At 40.7% G+C, this 26,933-nt stretch overlaps 2 protein-coding genes across 5 annotated transcripts in view; both read left to right on the top strand.

Annotated features, from left to right (window-relative positions):
* LOC135092044 (PHD finger protein 19-like) lies at window positions 1–23,820 on the top strand. 4 transcript variants are annotated; one of them, XM_063990195.1, is made up of 12 exons: window positions 1–151; window positions 1,096–1,162; window positions 7,380–7,517; window positions 8,171–8,416; window positions 8,913–9,098; window positions 9,665–9,837; window positions 10,259–10,454; window positions 11,149–11,216; window positions 12,009–12,173; window positions 12,484–12,676; window positions 13,258–13,437; window positions 13,844–23,820. In XM_063990195.1, the coding sequence occupies exons 2-12, from the start codon at window positions 1,139–1,141 to the stop codon at window positions 14,483–14,485; spliced, it is 2,211 nt and encodes a 736-aa protein (XP_063846265.1). In that variant the 5' UTR covers window positions 1–151; window positions 1,096–1,138; the 3' UTR covers window positions 14,486–23,820. The 4 variants fall into 4 exon arrangements, with proteins under 4 accessions (XP_063846265.1, XP_063846266.1, XP_063846264.1 ...); XM_063990196.1 differs by having other exon boundaries at window positions 7,347–7,517; window positions 8,171–8,371; XM_063990194.1 differs by having other exon boundaries at window positions 7,347–7,517.
* Window positions 23,821–25,198: 1,378 nt separating this feature from the next.
* LOC135092341 (uncharacterized) overlaps window positions 25,199–26,933 on the top strand; it is a 20,565-nt gene continuing 18,830 nt past the window's right edge. Inside the window, exon 1 of the mRNA XM_063990801.1 lies at window positions 25,199–25,290. The gene's annotated coding sequence lies outside the window, so the exon portion shown is untranslated. The remainder of the gene's footprint in view (window positions 25,291–26,933) is intronic.

Below are 26,933 nucleotides of genomic sequence, written 5' to 3'. Positions count from 1 at the left end.
TAGGAGTTTGAAAGTGGCGGGAGGGGCGGCCGTTAGCAGGACATTCAAGTCAGTGGAGGTAACATGGCTGCCGCGGGGCGCTGGGCTGGCGTACGATCCCAGCTTTGAAGACTGAAAGCGCGTCGGCCCGGGTTAAATACACACTTTCAAGGTGACATACTGATAGCATACACCCTCACCTATACCCTGATATATTGTGTTAAGGTGTAGGTTGTGTATTTCATGAGATATTTAGGGTTTTGCAAGAGTGAACGTTAGAAGAGAAGGCAAAATTTGTTGACACTCGATTTTTTTTTTTTAGTTTTTTTGTTTTTTTCGGTGTTTTGTTTTTTTGTGGTTTTGGGATTTGGTGTGTTTGTTTGTGGGTTTTGTATGGTTAGGTTAGGCTTGTTTGTTTGTATGTGTGTGTGTCTGTGTTTGTTAAACGTGAGGTGTTTCGTTTGAATTATTATCTTTGTGTGTGTGTGTGTGTTTGTGTGTGCAGGCTTGACCTCACCGTGTTTTGCCCAGCTTTTGGTAATAATGATCTCGTTATTGTTTTATTTTCTTTCTGGTTCATTAGATTGTTTACACACACACACACACACACACACACACACACACACACACATTTTCTTATGGTAATTTGTGTGTGCTGCCAAACCTAACCTAACCATACGTAATCTATTATGATTTAAGAACTGCATAAGTCAAGAGTGCATTTAAAGCTACTGCTATAATTACTACTACAACTACCACCACCACCACCACCATTGCTACTACTACCACTATCACTGCTACTATTACCACTACCACTAACAAAATCAACTACTAACATAATCTGATTCCATGTCATTTTATTTAAGAACCTTATAAGTTAAGAATGCATTTAAAACTACCACCACCATCATTACTACTGCTACTACCACCACAACCACAACCACCACCATCCTTACCACTACTGCTACCACCTCAACCACAACTATTCACATCGCCACTCCACAATTCAAAAACCACACAAACAAACTTCAGATACATTTAAAACCACAACAACCACCACCACCACCACCACCACCACCACCAGTATCCTATCACTAACATTGCTGCCCATTTCAGAACTGCCCAGGGAACCGGCAAGCAACTTTACAAGACCGAGAAAATGATGAGCAGCATGAGGAAGAGGGTAAGCTGGTTTCTTCCCTTCACCGGTGAGATCAGAGCTTGCATGTGTGGTTACCCAGCTCATTCCCAGCTGATGCAGTCCCACCCAGCACCCATTCCCAGCTCATCCAGTCCCTTTTCAATCTATTCCCAGCCCATCTAGTCCCTTTTTGCCTTTCCAGTTCTCTTCCAGCCTCTTTCCAGTCTATTCCAGCCTATCTAACACCCCTTTGGTCCTTTTCAATCCCATCCATTTCTTTTCCTGTCAGTTTTAACTCTCCTAGTCTGTTGTCATATTTCCAACCCATCCAGTGTTTTTTCAAGTCTTTCCTGTCCTTTCCAGTCACTTTTCTGGCCTCTTCCACTCATCCCAATCACTTCAGATATTTTCTAGTCCTTTCTGTCCACTTTCATCCTTTCCAGTCCTTTCCAGATGTCCCTTGGTGGTTTAAGGGTCCTAACAGGGTCCTGGTAGGGTCTGTGTAGGTCTTGTCTGGTTTGTGTGTTTGTTTGTGTGGTTATGTCAGGTTTTAGTGTCTGGTTCCTCTGTGACTAGATGAGGGTAGTTGGTGGAGAAGCTGGTAGTTTTGTGTGTTTGTTGTGTTTGGGTTGTTAGAATTTAATGCTGTTTTTTTTTTATATTTATTTTTTTATTTATTTTTTTATAGGGTGTTTTGTTTTAATTTTTGGTTTAGTTTTTCTATCGTATTAGTTTTGTTTTCCTTTAAAAGTTAGCTGTTGGGTATTTTCGATCTTATTTTTAGTTTTTGGTTTGGTTTTCACATCAGATTATTTTACTTTATTTTCCCTATGGAATTATATATATATATATATATATATATATATATATATATATATATATATATATATATATATATATATATATATATATATATATATATATATATATATATATATATAATTTTTTTCAGTATTTTTTTTATTTATTTTTTTATTTTTTTAGGTTCAGTTTAGTTTTTTTTCATCGGATTAATTTGTCAGTTCACTAAAAGCTGTCAGTTACATTAGTTAGTTATGTGTGACTGGGTCTATTGATGTTGAGTTATTCAGTTTATAGTTTCCTGCAAGTTATTTGGACTTAAGAATACTTAGATCATAGGGACAGTCAGGGAATGTTAGACAGTAGAGACACTCAGTTAGTTATTCATGTCACCACTTAACGTAGCCGCTATATATTCCTCAATGGTGGTTTTTATCCTTTTCCACTCAAATCAGTGAGTTTGGGATGCTGGGGTGGGATATAATGTTAGTCAGATAGTTAATTTTGTGTTAATCGTGTCATTTTTATTTTTCCCTTGCATTAGTTACTCTGGTCAGTCACAGGAAAGATCTCTCGCTATACCAGGCCAGTAGTCCCACACAACCCAGTCCAGACAAAGCACCGCATATTGATACACACACACACACACACACACACACACACACACACACCAAACTGGATAGATATAGAGATGGGATACTGTGAGATTACTCCCCTCCTGTAAACCACAACTAGGTGAATACACACACACACACACACACACACACACACACACACACACACACACACACACACACACACACACACACACTTAGCCCCATCTTATGAACCACCCTGCTGAGACACAGCACAGGAAAGGTATTAGTGAAAAAATAGATAAGTAAAAAGAATATAGCAGACTCTTTATTCATCAATTCATTCAGGGAAGTCATGAATGAAATCCCAACATGCTTTGATTTTCATCGTACATATGTCAGTTATCAGGTGTGTTTTCGTAGGCATACCAGTGATGCTATCTAGATACCAGTAGCAATGCACAATGCTGCTATACCCTGCTGAACTGCCTCACCTTCCTGCCAGCCACAGCAGCTCCTTGACACTGGCACGACGCTTTTCTGTGGTCTGTGGCGGACAACACTGGCCGTTTCTGAGACGTGAGGATGCAGGAGATAAAAGGCAGGGAGCCAGTTTGTGCAGTAAAGAAGGAGCTGCTTTATACATAAGTTTTCATTGCAACCAGCTATTTCAGACATGTGAGGATGCAAGGGGTAAAGGGCAAGGTCTTAGTCTGTGCAGTAAAAAAAAGGGCTGGGTGAGAAGAAAAGGAGACTTGGCTTGCTGAAGTGGATAGAGGTTTTCTTTACTCTTAGCTGTTTCTGAGACGAGGACACACCAGAGGAAAAAAAGACAGGGAATTAGTCTGAGTGCTGTTCAAAAGAGAGCTGCAGAAGTCTGAACTTTTCTGTACAACCAGTCATATCTGAGACACATTAGGATACACTTCATGTCTTAATACACCAAAAGGTTGCTAGGTAACGGACAGATACAAGTAGACTGCCACTTTACCTCATCCTTCTGTGACTCAAACCTAGGATATCTGTTACGAGTCGAGTATATTAACCATTGTGTCGTAGGTTAGGTTAGGCAGACAGTCAGACCAGTTCCCCAGTTTGGTGGTTGAGTTTGTTTGCGTAGGGCATGAAGTACAGCTTGTTAGTGTTAGTGCAAGCAAGGTGAGGTGCTGCAGTGTGTGTGTGTAGAGTAGTGGTGGTTGCATGCTGGTGGTGGTGGTGGTGGTGGTGGTGGTGGTGGTGCAGTGGTGGAGGGAAATTTGACCTGCATTTTTTCTTATGTGTATTGTTTTTTCTTATTATTTTATAGTTAGATTTGTTTATTGTTTTTTTTTTGTTTTTTTTTTGTTTGTTTGTTTGTTTTTAAAGATGCATTTCATTGGCACTGTGCTTTAGTTTGAATTTGACTTGTGATGGTAACAGTAATATCAATGAATTTTTGCATTGAGGCCTAGACAGTAACACCATGACAATTTTTCCTTCACCTGAGCAATCACTGAAAGAGTTGTGCCCCAAACTCAGTGTTGGTGAGTGAAGACTGAGGTGCTACGTTGCCTGATGACTCAGCCTGCAGTCTTTGTGCCTGTCAGTGTTAACGTTCCTTTTGGCCGCCGCTGCTGCTGTGTTGTGCCGGGAAGTGCCGCGTGCCGGGGAGTGCCCCTCAGTGCTACCAGCAGGCAGGCAGACAAAGCACAGTGCCCAGAGTGCCATTAATAATCTTATCCACATGGAATGTCTCCTTTTTAATGAATTCCTTATTAGTATTCTTTGCATAATTATGTATTTGCTCAATATATTTCTTTTTATTATTTGTTGTACTATTTTTACAATGAAATATCAGTTCCCAGTGTATTTATAGAAGAATAGTATTTGATGCAGTATTAATTTACTATATGCATGTTCAGTGAACATCACCCCTGACTGATCTTCTCATCCTGAATTGTTTAATTTAATTTCTCTTCTTGTTTGTTTTGTTTTTATCATTTCAGTTGTAACTGGAGTTGCCCAATCTATGTCTTCTTCTTACTTAGGCAAGTGGATCACGGTTTATCATTTTGCCCTTTAGCTTAGCTTTCCAACCTGAGTAGACCAAGTAGACGATCTTTTGTGCCACTCACGACTCGACCGCGCTGGTCAGGCAGGGAGTCAGTCACTCAGTGAGTCTGGTGGGGATGTGAGTCTTAGTGCAGCACCGTTGGGTATTCTGTCCATTGCTGTGTCACTGAGCACAAAATAGTGTGTGTGTGTGTGTGTGTGTGTGTGTGTGTGTGTGTGTGTGTGTGTGTGTGTTAGCCGTGCCACCCGAGGCTCGCGTCCTCACCAGATCTTGCTTGGGAGTCATTCCATTGAGGCTTGCCTGGCTTAACACACAAGTAGTGGTGCCCCTTCCCTCTGAGGCTTGGTCCTGATTCCTGGGTAGCAGTGGGCAGGACAGCAGTGTGGTGGCTGGGCAGGACAGCAGTAGTGTTTTGAAGGAAGGACTCTAGCAGTATAACAAATAGTCGTAATTAACAGTCTGGTAACTTGTCACACTCATTTCCACTGTGCTTAGTGTCTTTCCTCAGTCTTGAGTGAGTGTGTGATAAGGTAGCCAGCAGATACTGGAAGGAAAGGTGAAGTTTAACATTAGTTCTTAGTGCTAATTCTAATGCTTCTAATGCTTCAGTAAATAGTGCTTCTACTTGGCTCTCACATTACCCTGCTGCAAGTTAGCATTATTACTACTACTTACACTACTACTACTACTACTACTACTACTACTACTACTACTACTACTACTGGGGATAGACAGACAGGGGACTTGCAAGTTACAGTAAGTTATAGCATACAAGTCTAGCTAGTAGGATGTACATAGAGCAGTGTTTCAGATCTAGCTCTTAGTATTTTTACCCCATACTCCACTTCATCAGACATTCCTCCTGTTTTTAGTGTAGGTTATTATGGAGAAGCTGTGTTGTGTTAGGCAGGGTGGTTCATGTCCCTTGCCTCTCAGCCCCTCATAGCACACAAAGGATACTCAGCTACATGTAACAGACAGTAGCTCGTCAGGTCCCAATACAGCAAGTCCTGAATTTACATCCTGGATTACACTTCAGACTTCTCCAGGCCAACTGCCCATTCTTAGCAGTGACTGGGAAGGTTACTCACCTTGATACAACTGACAGTAGCTTATCAGGTCTCAATACAGTAAATCCAGGATTTAAATCCTGGCTTACACTCATTTCTCTAGGACAGCTGCCCATTCTCAGCCCCACCCCAGTGTTAAGTGTGTAAGCAGTGACTGTGAAGGTTGCTCAGCTTGACATAAAAGGTAGTAGCTTGTGATGTCCTAATACACTAGTTCCTGGGTTCAAATCCTGGCTTACATTCATAACTCTAGAACAACTGCCCATTCTCGGCTCCACCCTGCATTAAATGTGTAAGCAGGGACTGTGCAGGTTACTCAACTTGACATAAAAGGCAGTAGCTCGTGAGATACCAATGCAGTAAGTCCAGGGTTCAAATCCTTTCTTACTTTCATAGGACAACATTCTCACCCCCCACCCAGCATTAAATGTGTAAGCAGGGACTTCAAAGGTTAAGGGCTGTAGAGAAAGGCTCTGGTAACCCTAGTTCATATGCCAAGGCCCTTGTATTATAGCAACCTATCATATACCCTTGTACCTGACACAGAACCACCTCTTGTATCCCTGTCAAACATCAAACGTGTCAGGAATCCCTATGGTAAGAAAGAAGGGGGTCTCTTAGATAAAACCAAGTGCCGAAAACGAGAAAATTTATGAAGACAGGCAAGTAGAGTCAAGTATTAAGGGTAAATAGATGTAAAGAACTGAGTAGCTTTGGGTAAGACAAGAAACCTTTGCTCAAACTGCTTCAAGAGGCTGTGAAAGATCGTCTACTGTGTGTCTGTATGTTGTGTCAAGAGTAGATTACTGATAGAGAGCAAGGAAGTGTTGAGTTGAGTGCATAGACCAGTGCTGTAGATTAGTGTGACAAGAAAGACTGAGTAATGTGTTTAGATGATTACTGTAGATTGGTATAGCAAAAAAAAAAAGATAAACATTAATTTGTGCATTCACAAGTGTGGTTTGTATGATGCTGAGGTGAATATTATCTCTGTGAGTATTAATGCCAATTATTTTGTATTTAAGAGCACTAGAATAGGACAGGAATTCAAGTGCTCCTCAGTTAAATGTGTGTGCGTGTGCGTGTGCGTGTGTGTGTGTGTGTGTGTGTGAGCTGCAGTATACTAGTGATATGGAACTATTATTGCTATTTTTTACTACTATTTTTGTCAGTTAGTTTGGACATGGCAGTTTTTCTGAAGTGTGACAGACTCCTTGTTTATTCTTGTGTGTATTCATGTGTATATGAGTGAGTGTGTGACAGTTTAACCCAAGAACACTATAAGTCTCCCAGTGTAAGAGAGTGTAGCTTTTGCTGTACACTATACACTGTGAGATTTGTTTCCTTGAGTATACGAGAAATGTTCAGCATGCGTGAAATTTAGTAGGCATCTTTTATGGTCTTCTCTCTAGTAAGGCTTTCTTGATATATGTATTAAGTCACGCAGGGAAAGAAAAGGGAGCAGTGTTGTATGAATGCTTGTGTGTGTGAGAGAGAGAGAGAGAGAGAGAGAGATTTTATGTTTAATTGAGGTACATTGTGTGTGTGTGTGTGTGTGTGTGTGTGCGTGCGTGCATGCATGCGTGTGATGTTTGAACCATAATAATGTTTTGAGATCGATATGTGTTCACGTGTGTGTGCGTGACTGCGTGTGTATGTGAATGATGTTTTAATCTTAAGAATGCCACCAGGTCGAGGACACCTAACTGACTACTTACGTTTTGCAGTGTTTTCTACTGAGCACTGTTGGCCTCCCTCAGGATGGGGACAGCGAAGGGGACAGTGGCTTTGTGACCCCAGACAGCACCACCAAGGAGAAGGTGTCCCGCTTTGTAGAGGGAGAGGACGTGCTTTCTCATGGCAAAGATGGACTCTTCTATCTTGGGGTTATAGTAGTGGTGAGTTGTAAACCAGTATGTGCTGCCAAGTCTTGCTGTGGATGCACGTGGCCAGCTGTGCGATGCCTAAGCTCCTGGGTGTAGTTGGGTGGTCCATTAGACTGTCCCTCTCCACCATGGGCTGATGGGGCCATGAGCATGAGCGACATGTGTGAGAGTAGGGTGCTTTGTCTAGGCTGCCCTGAGTGAGCTTGCCAGCCTAGTGTATAGATATATAAAGTTTTACTGCTATCCCTTTCCACCAGGGGCTGACAGAGTTAAGAGTGTGGATGATTGTGTGGGCTACCTCATGTGTAATTGTCAGCTTGGTAGACAGACGGTTGTCGGGGCTCTAAGGTGCTTGGTGGAACTCTAGACAAAGTTGTAGAGGTTCTTTGTAGAGTTTTAGTTCTTAGTGGTATGGAAATAGTTATTGTTGTAAGTTGTGGAGTTGTAGCTATTAATGGTATAAGTATAAATTTAGTTGTGCAGGTCCTCAGGTGCCTTGTGGGCCTGTAGTTATTATTGGTACAAGTGTATATAGTTGTACATTTCAGCTTAAATTCCATCAAGGTGTTATCTGTTATGCTATGGGAGTGTGTGGTGTGGGATGAACAAACACAGACATGCACGGATGCCCAGCCAGTACACCACTGATGGCTCTGTTTTCATAGGTGGACAGTGAGAATGAGAGATGCTTGGTGCAGTTTGAAGACAGCACGGCGCACTGGTCCCTGTACAAAGACCTAACCAAGCTGAAGCTGCCCGAGTCTGATGACCTGTGTGTTATCTGCAAGTCTTCCAAAAGCTGGGAAACCAACGAGATTGTACTATGTCACATCTGTGAGCAAGGCTACCACCAGGACTGTCTCCAGGTGAGCAGCCTCCCAGGTGACACAGCCACAGGTGCAATGAGACAGGTAAAGTGGATGCTAGAATACATTTTCACAGCATTTTGATCATATGTCACTTTGGGAGGGAGAAACAGAGAGAGAGAGAGAGAGAGAGAGGCAATGAATTTTGTAAGGGAGGAGTACAGTTTGTATGTTGACTTGAGTATGGTGAGGTGAGAATACAGCATCAGTGTTGAGGAAGTGTTACAGATGACCTGTGAGGCAGAGTGCATTCTGGATGACAATGGAGTGTTGATGAAGTGCTGCAGCCAAGGATGGATGAGGAATTGTGTGTGGCAAGTGGAGTCTGAATGATGAAGAAGGAGGTGTATGAGAGAGGACTGAATAATGAAGGAGCAGGGGTGTGGTGAGGCTGGCATAGCTTTGGTGTTGATGGTGCCTCTGTGTTTCGGTCAAGGATAGACCAGGAGTGGTGTGTGGCAAGTGTTCAGTGAGTGATGAAGGCGCAGGAGTGTGATGAGGCTGGTGTGGTCGTGGTATTGATGGTGCCTCTGTGTTTCAGCCAAGGATAGGCCAGGAGTTCTGTGAGCCGGACAGCCAGTGGGAGTGTCCTCAGTGTGCTGGACACTCCGCCATGGAGAAAGAGGAACGCAAGAAGTCACGGGAGAATTCTCCGAGGAAACAAAGGCCACGTCCTCAGCCACAGAACCAGACGGAAGAGAACAATAAGCTAGTCCTGCCTTATGAGGTGGGTGCTTGTATTGCTGTGTAGTAGTGTTGCTGTGTTTCACCTAATAAGAACTAATAAACTAATAAGAATTGCAAGAAGTCATCAGTCTTTGTATAGAACATGCCTACCTATTTTTACCCATTATTCCCTTCTGTAAATGCATCTAATCTTTTAAAGCTCCCTAATGATTCAGCACTAACATTCTTCATAATATAAGAACATACTGAAAGCTGCAGGTAGTCATCAGGCCTACATGTGGCAGTCCCTGTATCTATTTCCATCTATCATTCCCTTTTGTAGATTTAACTTTTTAAAGGTCCTTAGTGACTCTGCACCAACAAGATTACGGAGTCTATTCCATTCATTACCACTCTAAGAACATATCTTTCCATCTTTTTGAACCTTACCTTACCAAACTGTCTTTCCCCTTCCATAAATGTGTCTAGTCTTTTAAAATTCCCTATTGATTCAGCACTAAACTAGATTTCTGAGTCTATTCCATTCATGACCACTGAGAACACAATCTCCCATCTTTTCAAACCTTACTTCACCACAGTCTTGGTAACAGTAGTACTTGTCTGCAGATCAATTCCTTAACCTGGGACCAAGGGCACAAGAGCAACAGGGAACAGACGTACTGCTACTGTGGGGGGCCAGGCGAGTGGTACAACCGCATGCTGCAGTGCCAGAGGTGCAAGCAATGGTTCCATGAGGCCTGTGTGGACTGCCTGCACCATCCACTCCTCTACGGCGACCGGTAATGCTGCGCTGGTGCTGGCTCAGAAAATGCAGTGTTGTTAGGATGTCAGTTATTCTGTTTTAGGAGAGCAAATATTATAACTGAGGCACCAGCATAAAGATAAGTTTCAATTCATTTCAAGTTTAATTTGCATGTGTGCTTGTGACTATTCCACCTCATTAAAAGGTATTTGGATTTGTTCTTGTGAATGTTCCATCTCATTAACTCTTTCACTGCAGTATGAAAGATATAAAAGAATGGATTATGCAATTTCTAGCCACTGTAATGTTTGGAAATCGCTGTAGAACAAGAAATAACATCTAGGAGTGGTTGGTAATTGCATGAAGACACCAAATAGCAGTGGAACAGTTAAAGCATATACGTGTTTGTGCTTGTGAATGTTTGATGACGACACTCAGAACCCCATCTTCTGCCGCAGGTTTTATGTGTTTGTGTGTGCGCTGTGCAATGAGGGGACAGAGTTCCTGCACAGACTGGATGTGAAGTGGGTGGACGTGGTGCATCTGTCCATCTTCAACTTGACCCTGCAGGACTCCAAGACTTACTTTGAGTACGAGGACACCATCACCCAGTGGATCAATGACAACTGGGACCAGATGCAGGCGCCGCTCGGGGTGAGTGGGGCTGAGGGAAGCTGCTTGGCCAGGCTGGACCGCACCTGGTGTTGGGAGGCTGTGAGCTGCATCTAGGGGGTTGTGTGATGGTCCTAGGCTGTAAGTTGGTGTTAGAAAACTGGGCAAGAGTTTTAGTGCAGCAGACTAAAATAATCCTGTACTTTATAAGGATTTACAAGGGAAACTAAGGGGTTTGTTATGGTCTTAGGCTGTAAGTTGGTGTTAGAAAGCTGGGCAAGTGTCAGTTTTAGTATGGCAGGCTAAAATAACCCTGTTTAATTTTTTTTACAAGGATTAACAAGGTAAACTCCTTTACGAGATAGGACAATGCCTGGTTTTAGGGGGATGTGTTGGTCGTAGGCAGTAAGTTGGCTTTAGAAAGTTGGGCAGGAGCTAGTTTTAGTATAGGAGGCTAAAATAACCCTGTACTTTATTTTCACGAGGATTTACAAAGGTTTTCAAATAGTAGTAGCACTTTTTGAGGTCCTAACTACACCACTTTATGCCAATTATCAGAGAAAAACTTGGGCAGTGTTGTGTGAGGTGATTAAGGGCTTGTCTTGGCTCACCATTGTATTGGAGAGAGAGAAATGTGGGCAGGCAGACTGGTGTGAAGGAAGGGGTGTAGTTAAGGTGTAGCAGAAGGACGAGACACACCAATGCAGGAAGGTAAACAGTCGTCCTCACATTTCAGCTGCAAAAAGTAGGAGTCAGTGAACGGAAACATGAGGTCCTGAGAGTCCTGGAGGGGAACAGACCAAGGTAAGTCATTGCAACCCTTACTCACTCATTACATCTCCTTTGTCCACCACACTTGCTTCACTCACTGCGCTTCATAATGCTGGGAATCCATTACAGGGTTACAAAAGATTATAATTCATGTTCCTTGGTGATATAACATTAGGGATCCATTGCAAGACTATGATAAGATTATGTTTTTTATCTTCCTTGTTGATATAATGCTGGGAATCCATTACAAGACTATGATAAGATGGTTTATGCTCCCTGTTGGTGCTGTTGTTAGCAAAACTATGAACAGGATATAAGAAGAGAGATGGGTAATCTTCAGAAGAATTATAGATGTCTTAGTGTGATGATGGTACAGAAAACTGCAGTATATATTTCATGAACTTAGAAGAAGAGGGTTTGAAGAGTTTATGGTAAATAAAGAATTAATTTTAGTGTGATATTTGAAGAGTTTATGGTCAATAAAGAATTGATTTTATTGTAATATTAGGAATTCATCTACACAAGTTAATGTAAACATAGTGTTGCGTTCACCTATGATCATGAGAAATAAGTCACGTCAGCTGTTCCTTTACACAACACCTGTAAATATTATCTTGAGTCTTCCTGCCGTCATGAGAGAGACAAAAAACACATTGGCACTGAGCTGGGGTGTCTGTAAACACAGTGTTGCGTTCACTTACAATCACGAGAAACAAGTCACGTCAGCTGTTCCTTTACACAACACTTCCATAAATATTGTCTCGAGTCTTCCTACCATTATGAGAAACGAGTCACGTTGGTACTGAGCTGGGGTGTCTGTCCCAGGTTTAAGTGTGGCCGAGAGATCAAGAAGAAGACCAGCATATGGGGCCTAAGGGTGCGAGTGCCTCCACCAGTGCCGGCCATCACACTGCCCTACGTTGGCCCCATTACAGAGGACTCCATCAAGCACATTACCTTACGTAACAAGAAGACACGTAATGCAGACAGGTAAGTTTCTATGGACACTTACGTTGCTCTTGTACTAAAACAGCAGCACGGCTTTCAGATATATTTTAGATATGCACATCACTGTCCTTTTTCCTCAGCACTACAAGACACAAACCTGGTATCCTTTCTTTTCAAGCTCATCTTACTCATCTCATCTCTTTTCCATGATCATGAAAGACAGGAATCATATTTCTTTTCATCTAATCCTTTCCTCTCATGCTCATCTTAACTCATCTCTTTTCCATGATCCTAAAAGACAGAAATCCATGGTGCCCTTTCATTGCATCTCACCTGTCTCTCCCCTCCCCAGCCCTCCAATACCTAGGAGTTACAAGCTGCGAGAGGACAAACAGGAGGAGATGGAGGAGGCAATGGCACGTTTCAGTCCTGCCAAGAAGCGCGCCGTGTCCCCATCACCTCTGGAACAGGACGAGGAGAGTCCTGGAAGCTCTGGAAAGAGGAAGAGGAAACGAGAATTGGATATCCTCATGGAAGACAAGAAAGTGAGTTTTTAAGGATGTTTTTGGCAATGTTTTCTGGTTTGTTTTGGAATAATACATTTTTTCCAGTGTTTTATTTAAAGGAGGAGAAAACAAGTTCTCGATATCCTCATGGAACGAGAAAGTGAGTATTTTGTGAAGATAAAATTGTGATGCCTGTAGAGAAGTTTGTTGAAGGTTTTGGAAGGGAGAAGGTTAAGTTTTGAGCTGGTATGTATTGTAAGAGTGAATCTTTTCAGGTTTAATTTGGGTATTTGTGTAAAGGTTATATTGCAGCACTGGTTTGAGCTTGCTGGAAATAATGGAAGAAGGGTTAAGTTTTTGAACTGATTTTGTAAAGTAAGAGTGGAAGTTTTGTGTGTTTGTTTAAGGGAAAAACTATAATAATGATGTGAAAGTTTGCTGGAAGTTTTGGAAGAAAGAAATGTAAAGTTTTCAGCTGACTTGTACAACTAGTGTGTGTGTGTGAGCAAAACTGATACTAATGAAGTTTGCTGGAAGTTTTGGAAGAAAGAAATGTAAAGTTTTCAGCTGACACGTAAACTACTAATACCACACTCTGCCTATCTTCCTTCCATCACCAGGCCAAGAAGATGATTGAGGAGGTGGGCTCAGTCAAGGCCAACAGCACCACAGACTCCCAGGCGCCGGTCAAGAGAAAAAGAGGCCGGCCACCCAAAAACCAACCTAGCCTCATCTCAGAAGACCTGCGTGACCTCAAGCAGAAGCGAGCGCAGAAACTCCTGAAGGAGGCGCTCAAACAGGTGTGTTTTTTGGCTGTAGGTGTGGGTATGGATGAGTTGGTAAGGTGTTGTTTTTAGGTATGTTCTGTCCTTTTCCTTCCTTCCTTCATTTGCAGATGCATACATTGTTTAGTGTTTCATCCTTTTCTCCTTTTCTCTAGTGTGGCATTATCTGTCTCCTTCCTTCCAATGGATTTGTATTCATTTTCTTACTCTCTTCATCGTCCCCCATTTACATCCCTCCAACCCTCCCTTTCCTCTGCAGGGTAACTTTTTAGTGTACCTCTATTCTCCTTTCCTCTACAGTGCAATTATCCTTCTGTCCTTCCCTCCATTGTATTTGATTCCCTCCTTCCATCCCTTCAGTGTGCTCCACTCCCTCCACCTCCCACATGCCTCCCTCCTAGCCTCCCTCTCTCCTCCGCAGGGGAACAACATGCATTCCGTCAGCAAGTCCGGGCTGGACGTTACCACCCCGACCTGCCTTACCCCCGGGGACACCAGCGGGGACGAGACCTCCTCCCATGGCACGCTGGACTCCTTCATTCCGCCGCCCTCCAACTTTGAGGGGCAGAACAACCCATTCCTCAACCTGGACTCCCTCAGCTATGGCATGCCGGTGGTGCGTCCTCTCAAACGGAAGCTGAACGAGAGTGACATCCGCATTGGCAAGAACGGCGAGGTGAAGCGGCGAAAAGTGAGGAAGAAGGGTGAGAAGGGCAAGCTGGTGTCCCTGCTGCACCACCACCACCACCACGCCTCAGCTGGCCTCAACGGTGCCAATGGCATCCGGCTGAACGGCGCGCACAGCATCAAGAACTGTGTGGACTATGCCCTGAGTGGCCGCCTCAGCACCGCTGCCAAGGACGCCTGCAGCGAGACTGGCGAGGAGCCCAAGGTGGCTGAGTCCGGCTTCTCCCTCAGTGACCTCAAGTCCACAGTGAACAACTACTTTGGGGCAGCCAACCGCATTGCCAGCGGGGAGAAATTCCACGTGATAGCGCGGCGGATCAGCTTCGAAGAGAAAGTTCAGTACCTCATAGAGTGGGACTGTCCAAGTTCCTCATAATGCAAGTTCCTGCAGACCTCAAGATGGACTGCTGTGCTTGTTGCAGTGCTTGAGGCTTTGCTATGTCCCCTAACCCCCTCAGAACCCCATCAAACCCCCATCAAAACCCCCATCACCCCCTCAAGTCAGTGCTGAGTCAGGAAGGTGGGTCCCTCAGTCGCTCAGTCACTACAGTCACTCAGTCAGTCAGCCTTGAAAAGTGATTAGTGTGTTTTAAGGCATCAACCAACCCCCCCCCACAGCCCTACACCCCCACACCCATCAGCCACATTAAGACTGTGTTCATTGCACACTGCCAGAGTGAGTGACTTGAATGCTGCCAAGTTTGTGTCCACGACCACGGCCTCAACTTAAGTTTGTGATATGGTTGCTTAGGGAGAGACGGCCAGGAAAATAAATCCGTGGGGAACACCATCATAGAACACAGACTCACTATACAAAAAAAAAAAAAAAAAAATGCAAGAACAACTCCATAAAAATGTGAATTCAACCCGGACAGGAGAGAGAAGCACTCCGAAAGATGGATAGATGGATGGATCGGCCCAAAGCAACCACATAAAACAAGTTATTATGCTATCGTTTAGTCATGTATATAAGTCGCGTTTGTTTTATGTTTATATTTATCTGGAGACTCGGACGCCAGGCGAGTATTTGTGCATGTGAGTGGAGGACAGGACGAGACGGACGACTCGCGAGGTGCTGAGCGTCTGGGAAGGACGAGAGGAAGCAGTGATGTGTTTATGTTCTGTTTCCCTGACACACACACACACACACACACACACACACACACACACACACACACACACACACACACACACACACACACACACACACACACACACACACACACACACACACACACACACACACACACACACACACACACACACACACACACACACACACCACAACAATTCCTGTTTTTTTAATGTGTACTCGTTTGGTTCGAGACTTCTGTGAGACGTGGGTTGCGTTTTCCGTGGCGCGGGAAGCCGAGAGCAGCGCGGTGTGTGGTGCCGCGTGTTGGCGTGTGTTTGTATAACTTGTTTTGTTGCCAAAGAATGCTGACAGTCTGTGAGGCCGGCGGGAGGGAGAGACGACCAACTAATCTATGATCTCTTGGTTTGTCACTTTCTACGGTTTTGTATTATAGCGGCGATGTGTTGTATTTTGTATTCCACTTTTTTGTATGCGGTGTGATAGTCTTTTCTTCTTATTATTATTATTGTTTTATTTTATTTTATTTTTTTTTGTACTATTAGGTTTTATTACTGGTGTTTTAGTTATCCGCTGGTGCGCTGAGGGAAGCACCGCCACTTTCTCCGCCTCCCGCTGGCCTCAAGTATTATCACTGCCATAATTTCCACCATGCTCAACTCCTTAAGATATGTCAAGTGTTGCAGCATGATGACATTCCACAAGTCCTAAAAGAAACAAGAAGAGATGGAGGGAAAAACTCTTTTTATTGAAGGCGTTGTTGTACCGTTACTACTACTACTGCCATTAACCATTTAGTGTCTGTCTGTCTGTGTGTGTGTACCGCCGCCCACAGGAGCCATGCCAGGCTACACAAAATGATGCAGATAAAATTTAGTACCAGACAACTATTTCCTTCTATCACAAGTCCAGATTCTTGCAGTTTTTGCTACAGAAATTTGTGGAGCTTGTAGTATAAAGCTATTGATTCATTTATGTAATTTTTACTTGACTTGGACACAAAATTCACTGACTTGTGTATCTATCTGTGTATATACCAGGCAGGCAATCCCCCCCAGGTGACCCAGACAAAGCACCACACACACACATTCACACTTTGAGCTCCGTCGGCCCTACTCATTTCACAGGGACAAGATTGACAGGAGTTTGTATCATAATTTCTACTTCACAAAATTCACAGTTCATTACTTTTTATAATAATTTCTATCTGGTACAGCTCAGTTCATTGATGCATATATCAAATTCTTATTCATTTCACAAGATCAACTGGAGTCTATGTAACAATTTCTATCCGGTACAGCTCAGTTCATTGACGCACATATCAAATCCTTATTCATTTCACAAGATCAACTGGAGTCTATGTAATAATTTCTATCTGGTACAGCTCAATTCATTAATGTACATCTTAAATCTTCCTTCATTTCACGAGATCAGCTGGAGTCCGTGGCATGACTGCTGGGAGCAAAGGTACAATTACTATATCTAATTTTCCTCTGTCCTCTCTGTATACCTAATGATGACAGTACAAAGCGTTATCATTCATGAATCTTCCGTATCCTGTACAGGCCATGAATGTGCGTTACCTTGTGTTGGCGGGAAGTGTACTAGGTGTAGCTACAGAGGGGGTGTACTTGGGTGTGTACAGTATTGACAAGGAGTGGTCAGGAAGTTTGTGTATCTGTGTATTTCATTGCTGGTTTGGGTTTTTATCTTTTTCTTTCTTTATTCATTCTTTTATTTTTATTTTTATTATTATTATTATTATTATTATTATTATTATTATTATTATTATTATTATTATTTTAGTTATTGCTGATTGTTGACTTCTTTTCATTTTTATTTTTTATTTATTTATTTTATTTATTTATTTTTATCTTTTATTTATTTTTTTTTCTTCCATTTCCTTTCAGTTATTCCAGTTGTCACATTTCTGTTCATTAATGTTTTGGTTTTATTTTTTATTCATTTTCTTTTAATGGGTGTTTTGGTTATTTTGTTTATAATGAATGAAATGTTTCAGAGATTGTTCGCATCATTAATAATTGTAATTTACTTTTGTTTTTATGAAGCCTGTCACTTTCCAGTCACCATTTTACATCAGTAGTAGTTTGACATTATTATTATTATTATTATTATTTTATTATTATTATTATTATTATTATTATTATTATTATTATTATTATCATTATCATTATCATTATTATTATTATTATTATTATTTTCTTAGATCTGTTGTCGCCTTCATGCACACTTGAATGGTCAGTTACAGTTTGTTCTCGTGTTTTTTCGTTCTCACCCTGGAATGTATCATACTTCAATATTCCAACACGTAGCAGCAGCAAACAGTGTATTACATTTTACGTTGCGTTTTACCGTCGGCAGCAAGTTGTCTCCGAACCTCGACTTCCGATGTGAAACTTGTCTTGGAAAACCTTAACTTGATGCCTCAATTTCTGTCTGAGTGTGGTATGGTTGCCTTGGAGTACTGATGTCTTGTAAAGAGTGGGAGTGTTTTAGGTGAGCATCAGTATGAGATGCCTACCTTCACCTGTCTTGTGCCCAGTTCTTGATCTCTGCAGGTTAATATAAAGCAGTTCATTAGTCAATATGTCAATTTGTATTCAATTTATAGGCATGGATTTGGTGTTTTATACGGGAGCTTTTAATGTAAAGCATGTCAATTTCTGTTCAGTTTATAAGTAGGTTTGATGTTGTCTTGCAGGAGCTCATAATATAAAGCATTTCTCTGGTCCATATATGAATTTCTGTTCAGTTTGTTGACATGGGGTTTTTTGCAGGAGCTTGTAATGTAAAGCTGTTCATTTGTGTATAAATTTCTGTTCAATCAAGACTTAAAATTCGCAGGACCTTGGCATCAGTACTTGAGGTGGCTGTACAAGTGTAATTATTATGTTACAGTGTCATGATTTTGCTTTATAGTCGGTTGAGTGGATCCTTCCTCCCTCTCTCTCTCTCTCTTTTTCTCTCTTTTCATTTGCTCATTACACTACTGCCAGGAAGAGCTCCTTGGAACACTGCCATTTTTTACGTCTCGTTGCCTCCCCTTCTACGACTCCAATATTCCCGGGAACAGGGTTTGAAGCTGAGAATGTGTCAGTGTTAGTGTTGGTCTCCTTGCTGACTGCACTGGGTTAAGAATTTGCCACAGTTAATTTATTTACATCCCAGGGACAGACCTCCACCTCAGTGCTCATTGTGTGTCTGTGTGTGTGTATGCGCTTTGAAACATCATGCACGTTTTTCTGTGTGAATCTGCAGTCGATGTGTTTTGCTGCTTCATCCAGTGTTAACGGACTAGTGGAAGTTACTGGGTTTTAATCAAGAGTGTTTGTATGATTCCAGTGGTAGTTTAACAGTTATTCTACATCTGTAGGGAAAACACTCTTGGGAATCTGACGTGTAATATTTGTGGCCTTTGAAAACACTTTCTGAGAGAAGAAAGTGTTTAAGAATACAAACCCATGGTCGTAATGTTGAAGAAAATACCACAGTCTGTCCCTCAAGATGTGGAGAAAACCTGTGCACTGACTTGGTGCTCACTCCCTGACACATTCTCACATTTGTTTTGTAGTCTAGTCATATTATTTAACAGTCATCATGGGCAGGAGACAAGGAGTTACCCACCTACGTGTGTGCGTATCTGTTCTGTCGCGTGGTATTTCGTGTCTCTTTCGTAAAATCCCACACCATTGACTTTTTGTAGTATTTTTGTTTTCCTCCGTGGTGTAATGTTTGCTTGAATCCCCTCTACTACCCGTCTCTGGATGTGTTGGTGTTTGGTACTGTTGTTTATCCTCCGTTCGGTGTCCAACTGGCTATTATTATTATTATTATTATTATTATTATTATTATTATTATTATTATTATTATTATTATATTTTCGTACGTACTTGGCGATCCATTAGCGTCATTCGGAATTCGTTAGTTTTCCGGCAAGCTGTCTGATCTTTTTCGTTTTTCTCTTTGACTTACGCGGTGTGGAAGCCGCAGCACACAACAGGGCTTGTTATTTTACACAGTTCAAAAGTTTATGAATGAATGGTAGTAGTATTGATTGAAACTCTTCTTTCTTTTCCAACACCGAGATTAGTTCGTCAGATTCACTCGTTCGTCGTCGCCCACGTAAACAAACTGCGTGAGTCATTTCTCTGTATTGGGAAATGGGAAACAACTGTCCTGATTTTTTGTATTAAAGAGAGAAAAGATGAGGTGAGTTTTAAACCACACCTTAGACATGGCAAGGGAGAGAATGAAGTGAGAGACGAAAAAGTCAAGAAATTTGAAAGGAAGTGACTGAGGCAGTTTGTTTACGAGTGACGGTGTTTGGGTATGAAGTGATCCTTGTGTTTTAGGAGATACTACACTACCTTCGTAAGTGTGTGTGTCTTGAGGGTGTTGAGACACACACTACTTCACAACTAAAGCTTGTTCAGTTATTGTTCATGAGCAGTTTTTTGGAGATTTAATTATCTACAAGTAGGGTTTAAATATTTAGTCAGCTGTAATTATACTATGCTTAAGTGCTAAGGTTCATATTCAGGGATTCTGTCCACTTGATCATATGTGAGACACACACACACACACACACACACACACACACACACAAGGAAACAAAGGTATAGGAATGTAGTTTGAGTGACAGTAACAAGATTTTTACATTATAAACAGGGGAAACACTCTTGAGAACCCAGCTAATCATCTCTTATGACCTTTAAATAGTCATGGTGAAGTGATAGGGATTTTAAAGGGTGTTTTTAGCTCAGGCCATGTTAACACACACACACACACACACACACACACACACATCCTCACAGCATGTCATAATAGTAGTGGTAAGGAGAGAAAAACAAAAAAAAGCAAAAAAAAAAAAAGAAGAGGCCCTGGTGTGAATGTGTGAATGTTACTACAGCGTGTCACTGAAGAAATTCCCAGAGAAAATTTGACGAAACTAGAGAAATTAGAAGCATTATATCAGTTTACCGACTCCCCACAGTATTTCTGCCTGACCTTCCATTTCCTCTTTACCTGGGACCATATTCTGAAACACCTCCACGCAGCACCTCCACTGCATTCAAAAGGCTCTAGTTGAAATGACACAGGTTTTTAAGGTTGTTTTAATGGTTCTAGTGACAGATTAACAAGATTTCTACATTATTAACAGGAGAAACACTGGTGAACCTGGCTAATCATCTCTGTGGCATTTGAAAACAGTCACGGGAAATTGACGTGTTTTTTAAATTAGTGTTTTTATGGTTCTAGTGGCAGATCAACAAAATTTTCTACATTTATTAATGGGGGAAACAGTATTAAGAACCCAGCTAATTATCTCTGTGACCTTTGCAAATAGTCGTGGTGAGAGAGCAGTGTTTCAGATATGGTTCCTTCTTTTTACATCTGCCAGTTTGTCCTGACTTGTGTGTTAAGGTGTGTCCTGTGTCTTTCTGAGGGATAGGTGCTTGTGGAAATGTCTGTCTTCTTAATGTTCTCTCCTGCGACTCTCCACCTCTTTCTCTTTGTATAACTCCACTACATTTACATTTGTGGTATATGGCTGTTGATGTCTAGTGCACTTATATCTTATATGTTATTTTATTACTTAGTTTTCCTAAACATTACTTCTATATCATCTGTTTCTTCTGCTCAGACATCATTCCATTGTTTTTCCCCTTGCATTTGATTAATACTCAACCTGTCTTTCTCTTTTCCCACATTTAATTGATTAATATACAAAAACTCATATGCAACTGACAAATACACTCTGCTCTATATTTAATTATCTTCCAGTTTTAATACACATACATAATACTCAACCTGTTTTTTTTTTTTTTTTTTTATACTGTTGTCACATAATTGATTCATATACAAACTCATACACAACTGACATAAGCAGTTAGATGTTTGGTTTTGTCTTCTGTATACTTAATTGTCCTTCCAGTTCTAATACATATGCATAATACTCAACCTGTCCTTTTTTGTTCTCTATCTGCGTACATGTTATACTTTTAAACATACACAACTGACAAATACACTCATCTTTTATCCTATCTTTTGTATACTAAATTATCTTTATGGTTCTAATCCATGTACTAATACGATATACCATCTCTCCTATTCACATACTGCTGATAAATAGTCTTTTCAATAGCACCTGACAAATACACAAATTTTTAGTCTTACCCTTTCTGAACTAAATGGTCTTTTCATTTTTCATACATATACTTGAAATATACACCACCACATATTCTATTCCCAATCTTTTCAGTAATATCCATACACTTAAACAAATACACTCAAACATACTTTTAATACAAATACACTCAAACATACTTTTAATAACTTCTCACTTTACTCAGCAGTACACCTTTCCCCACCCTTGTTCTATACAGTTGACAAATGCACAGCCTCTTCTGTTATTCATTCCACATGTTGCTCATTGAAAATATTCCTAATTGACAAATATACCATTCCTTTCATTCTAATTCAGCAGTTAACCATATTGTCTCTATTCTGTTCATCTCTCACAGTTAACCATACAGTCTCTATTCTATTCCTTCCAGTCTATCCATACACTCTTTATCCCACTCTCCATCACACTTATACAGTTGAGCAATCCACTTTGCTTCTAACAAGTCCAAACCAACTCAGGGTCCCTCCACAACGCCCTGTCCATACCCCCCCACCCCCAACCCCAACACTGTCCTATTGTCGTGCTCCACCAAGTGTTTCCTTAATGAAAGACTTCAAAGACCTGTAACTGGCGAGCGAGTATGTATGTAGGGTAAAGCAAGCAGGCAGGTTCTCAAAAAAAAAAAAAAAAAAAGGTTACTACTACACTACATTTGCATTCCAAAGAGTTTTTTTTTTTTTTTTTTTTTTTTTCATTCACCCTTTACTACTATGTGTGTGTGTGTGTGTGTATTCTGTCATTTGTTGAAAAAAAAAAAACACACAAACGCATACACACTGTTCAGTTATGTTTTGTACGTAGGTGATTTAGGCCAAAAAAAAAAAAAAAAGAAAGAATTGTGAAAGATGAAATTTGCAAGGAATGTTGTTTTTAGAAGGGTGAAATGTATGGAAGAGTCTGGAGGTTGTGAAATGCATCAAAAAAGTCTGGGAAGTATGAATTGCATGAAAGTTGTGAAATGCTGAAAGGGTGTCAGGAAAACTGTAAAATGCTAGAAGGATGTCTGGAAGGCTGTGAAATGTGTGGAAAAGATTATGGAAGGTTGTAAAATGCTGGAATGTTAAATGGTGAAAAAAACAAAAGGCCTGAAAGCTGTGAAATGCAAGAAAGAAGTATTACCTGCCAGAATTGCCCGTGAATTAAGGTATTCTGTCAGCCTGCTGTGAAACCCAAGACAGAACAGTTAGTGAAGGACAGAGGAGGAATAGAAATAATACTGTCATAGGGTGCACCTGTTGTTTTGCGTTGAGAGGGAAGAGGAAAGTGAGGCCTGCCTTAGTGAAGTGTTGGCATGAATGGAGTGAGGCGTTGTGTCAGTATTGAGTGACTTTATTTTTTATTTTTTATTTATTTTATTTACAAAGACGAACAAGTGCTTGGGAGGAAAAGAAAGTGGTAGAGGAAATTTGAGCTGAAATGTAATTTTATTTTGTACTAAACTTCTTTTTTAATAATTAGATGTTATTATTATTACTATTATTATTATTATTATTATTATTATTATTATTATTATTATTATTACTATTATTACTATTATTATTATTACTATTATGATATATTTTTGGGGATTTATCTCACTTGGAAACGGAATCTCTCTCTCTCTCTCTCTCTCTCTCTCTCTCTCTCTCTCTCTCTCTCTCTCTCTCTCTCTCTCTCTCTCTCTCTCTCTCTCTCTCTCTGTCTGTTTATCTATCTACGTTTGTATGTATGTCACGCTTCCTGAAGACTTCATTCTATCGTTTTTTTTTTTTTTTTTAATCCATATTTAATGTTTATTTTATTATTATTATTGTTATTATTATTATTATTATTATTATTATTATTATTATTATTATTATTATTATTATTATTTATTTATTTATTTATTTATTTATACATTTTTTACATGAATCGTTTACAAATTACTACCGTTTCAACTCAAATTTCCCTGTCAAACGTTTTTATTATTTTGTTCTCCCTCGGAAACGTTTTAGCGTGTCGCCGCCACGTGGTGTCCTTGCAAGTGTAAACATTTCACACAGGAGAGGAGAGCAGCAGAGGGAGGCATCGTGTTATGTATGTATGTATGTATTTATATATGTATGTGTAGGTGACGCGCGCCTATACACTGGTGATTCTTTTTATTATTATTATTATTATTATTATTATTATTATTATTTGTGTACGTATTTGTCCCCATAGTACAAAAACCGCTTCCTGTGCTAAATGGGAACACTGACTGACAGTTTTTCTTTAGATCTGTTACAGAGAGACAAAGGAAAAAATAATGTTAAATTCAGAGACATATTTTTCAAGTTTTAAACAGAAATGAAGCCAATTGTTATTTCTCAATTTTTATGTCCAAGACAAACACAAAATTGGGTTCCATGTAGTCCAGCATAAATAAATAAATATTAAAAAAAAACTGAAAGATGTGGTGTCTACTTTCATGAAGTGCATGAGAGAGAGAGAGAGAGAGAGAGAGAGAGAGAGAGAGAGAGATTTCATTAATTGCTTATGTAGGTATTATGATTATCGTTCTCTCTCTCTCTCTCTCTCTCTCTCTCTCTCTCTCTCTCTCTCTCTCTCTCTCTCTCTCTCTCTCTCTCTCTACCCCCTTCCCCCGCCCGTATATTCCTCTTTCTTATCTCTCCTCCCAGGCATATACATCTCCTCCTCCTCCTCCTCCTCCTCTTCCCTTCTGTCTTATCTTTTAATCATTACATTATATATTTTCTTGTCATAAGCTCTTTCTTTTATTCCTTTCTTATACGCACTTTCTCCTCCTTTTCTTTCACCTTTCTCCTTCTTTTATATAATTTGTCGCTCATAAAAACTCCTCTCATCTCTTCCTCCTTCCTTTTAACCTTTCTCTCATCCCCTTTCAGTTCCTCTTTCAAACTCGCCTCGTATACGCACCTCCCATCTTCCCCCTCCTTCTTATCCCTCATCTCCTCCCTCTTCCTTGTCCTCCTCTCACCCCACAAACTGACCGCCTCGGGCTATCACGTGACTTGGGCAGCAACGGTCGCTAGTGAAAAGCGGAGAGGAGAGAAGTGCCGAGATAAAAGTGAAGGTGTGTGAAAATTAAGCGAAGAAAGAGAGAGGAAGAGAGAAAGATAAAAGAGGAATTAGGTAGATGGGTAAATTGCCTTGATATAAACCGCCAAGAGGTCACAAGATGGTAAGGAGGAGGAGGAGTGTTACGATAACGAATGGTAAAATTTTACGCAATAATCAAAACATCTCTTGCCTCTCGTAGTGGTAAAATAGAATGAAACGGCGAGCGAAAAGACAAGAAAAGTAAGGAAGAATGGAAGAGACATGATAAAGCACAGAACTGTAGAAAAAACACGAAAAAGTATACAAAGGCACCGCAAGAGGAGGATGAGGAGGTGGTGGAGAAAGAGGAAAGAAGGATAACAAGTGGTAAGATTACTCAAAACACTACATCCTTTTCCTTTCGTTATCATGACACAAACAGAAAAACAATTCTAGGAAAACTCAAGACTGTAACACGTACACAAAGACACATCCGTACATGTGCATAAGAAGAGTTTATATAGAGAGAGAAAGAGAGAGAGAGAAATGGATGAGACTTGGCGGAAAAAAAAAACAAAAAAAATATACACTGGCCACTCGAAGGGACGCGGGAACCTCCACAGCTCAACAAGAAGCGTATGTGAGTTAACGCCGACTGCTTCTCCTCCTCCTGCTCCTCCTTCTCCTATTCTAGCATCCTACAGGGCTTACCATACCTCCTTCTATCTTTATCCTTCCACCCTAATCCTTTATGTCCATTTTAACAGCGTGTGTGGCGAAGCAGAGGTGAAGTGAATGTCGGAGTGAAATATGTGCTAGTTTGGACATTTAAAAGGCCCGCTGTCATCTCTATTCCCAGGTGAGTTATCAGGTATTGTTATTTGGCTTGATTTTGCTTGCATGCTTGTTCTGTCATGCCTGTTCTTACTTACATACCCCCCCCGTCTCTCTCTCTCTCTCTCTCTCTCTCTCTCTCTCTCTCTCTCTGTGTTGTGATTCTGCGGGTGTTATCTAAGTTTTACATATTTTTTTAATGTTTCTTTTAGCTTTTTTTTTTTTTTTCTTATCATAGAACAAAGCAGTCATTGATTCAGTCAGTCAGTCACGAGTTGAAACAAAGGTATATAGTCATGTCTTTGAAATTATGTTGTTGTTGTTGTTGTTCCTTCTTTCTTTTTATAGTAAAAGGAAACAGTCAGTCATTCAGTCATTCGGTCAGTCAGGAGTCATGACAAATATAAATTGAGGCGCCCAGAGCTGGAGTGATGTAAGTGACCTCGTGGCCGAAATTATTATTTGTGTTGCATTGTCTTCCCCCCAACCTTACTACCATGACTGGAGAGAGCGCGGACGTCAGAATGGACGCTGCAATTGAGTCAAAAAGCCATCTAAGTGAAATTATCTGCGGAACCTTCTTGTCATGCTTGAGTGACTGGTATCAGCTGCTGGGGCCAGAGAGAAGTAATTCCCTTGCCACAGCAGCGTGGGAAGAGCCAGCCATTGCCGGCACATCCTGTGACAGTCACACCCACACACTTCACACTCACCCTCCCTTCAGCCTTCTTGCTACCCTTGCTGTCTTATTTTTGCTTTTACTCACTGCGTAATCCTTTCATTATCATGGTGATAACAGCGTACACCTGAAGAGCAAGGCCTCTCTAGAAGTTGGGGGGGAGGAGGAAAAATATCGCTAAAAGACAAAGCAGCATGTGGGAAGCCTACGTGATCTTTGGAAGCATCGGATGATTTAATTTCTTTATATTGTATTGCCCTTTATACCGGTATATTGTAACATTTATTAATTCTTTTGTCTTAGTTTCTTGCAGTTTCATTTTTAAGCTTGTATCATTCTCTTCGTTTGTGTTCATCTTGTATGTCTCTTACGTTTTGCTTCATGAAATTAATAAGTTCGCTAAAAAGAAGACTTTTAATGGTTGTGACTTCCCTATTAGTACATAGAACAAAAAATTGATAGAATATAGGAATTGAACAATGCGTGAGCGCTAGATACAATTTTAACGTAGCTGTGTGATATCCTTAACAAAATCGTATCAAAGAAAAAAACACAGTCATCTGTTTATTTTTAATAGTGTAATTTAATTGTAACTTTTTAATGTAATTCAACTGAATAGCTGTAAAGGGGACTACTGAATATAATATTCTGATACCAATCATTACTTTCTATTTCAATCCATTGAAGAGATATCGCATTTTGAAACTCTCAAAACTTTGACAGCATTTTTCTCCGTTTTTAATTTTCGGCGCTTACGTCACTCTGGCTCGAGGCGCACCAGTCATGCTTCTTCTGTAAAATATTCTGGTATCTTTTCTGCCAGTCTGTCATTCAGTCAGGTGGAAATGTTATGTGAGGGATGAAGAGAGACGAAATTTTAAAATGCTGCAGTGTGTGTGTGTGTGTGTGTGTGTGTGTGTGTGTGTGTGTGTGTGTGTGTGTGTGTGTTAGAACCATGTAAACACACTTAAAAAAAAAATACAGTTTGT

This window comes from Scylla paramamosain, chromosome 39 (genome assembly GCF_035594125.1).
Source record: "Scylla paramamosain isolate STU-SP2022 chromosome 39, ASM3559412v1, whole genome shotgun sequence".
NCBI classification, from domain to species: Eukaryota; Metazoa; Arthropoda; class Malacostraca; order Decapoda; family Portunidae; genus Scylla; species Scylla paramamosain.
Note: the sequence above shows the minus strand (reverse complement) of the source record. Positions and strands in the feature narration are given on the sequence as shown.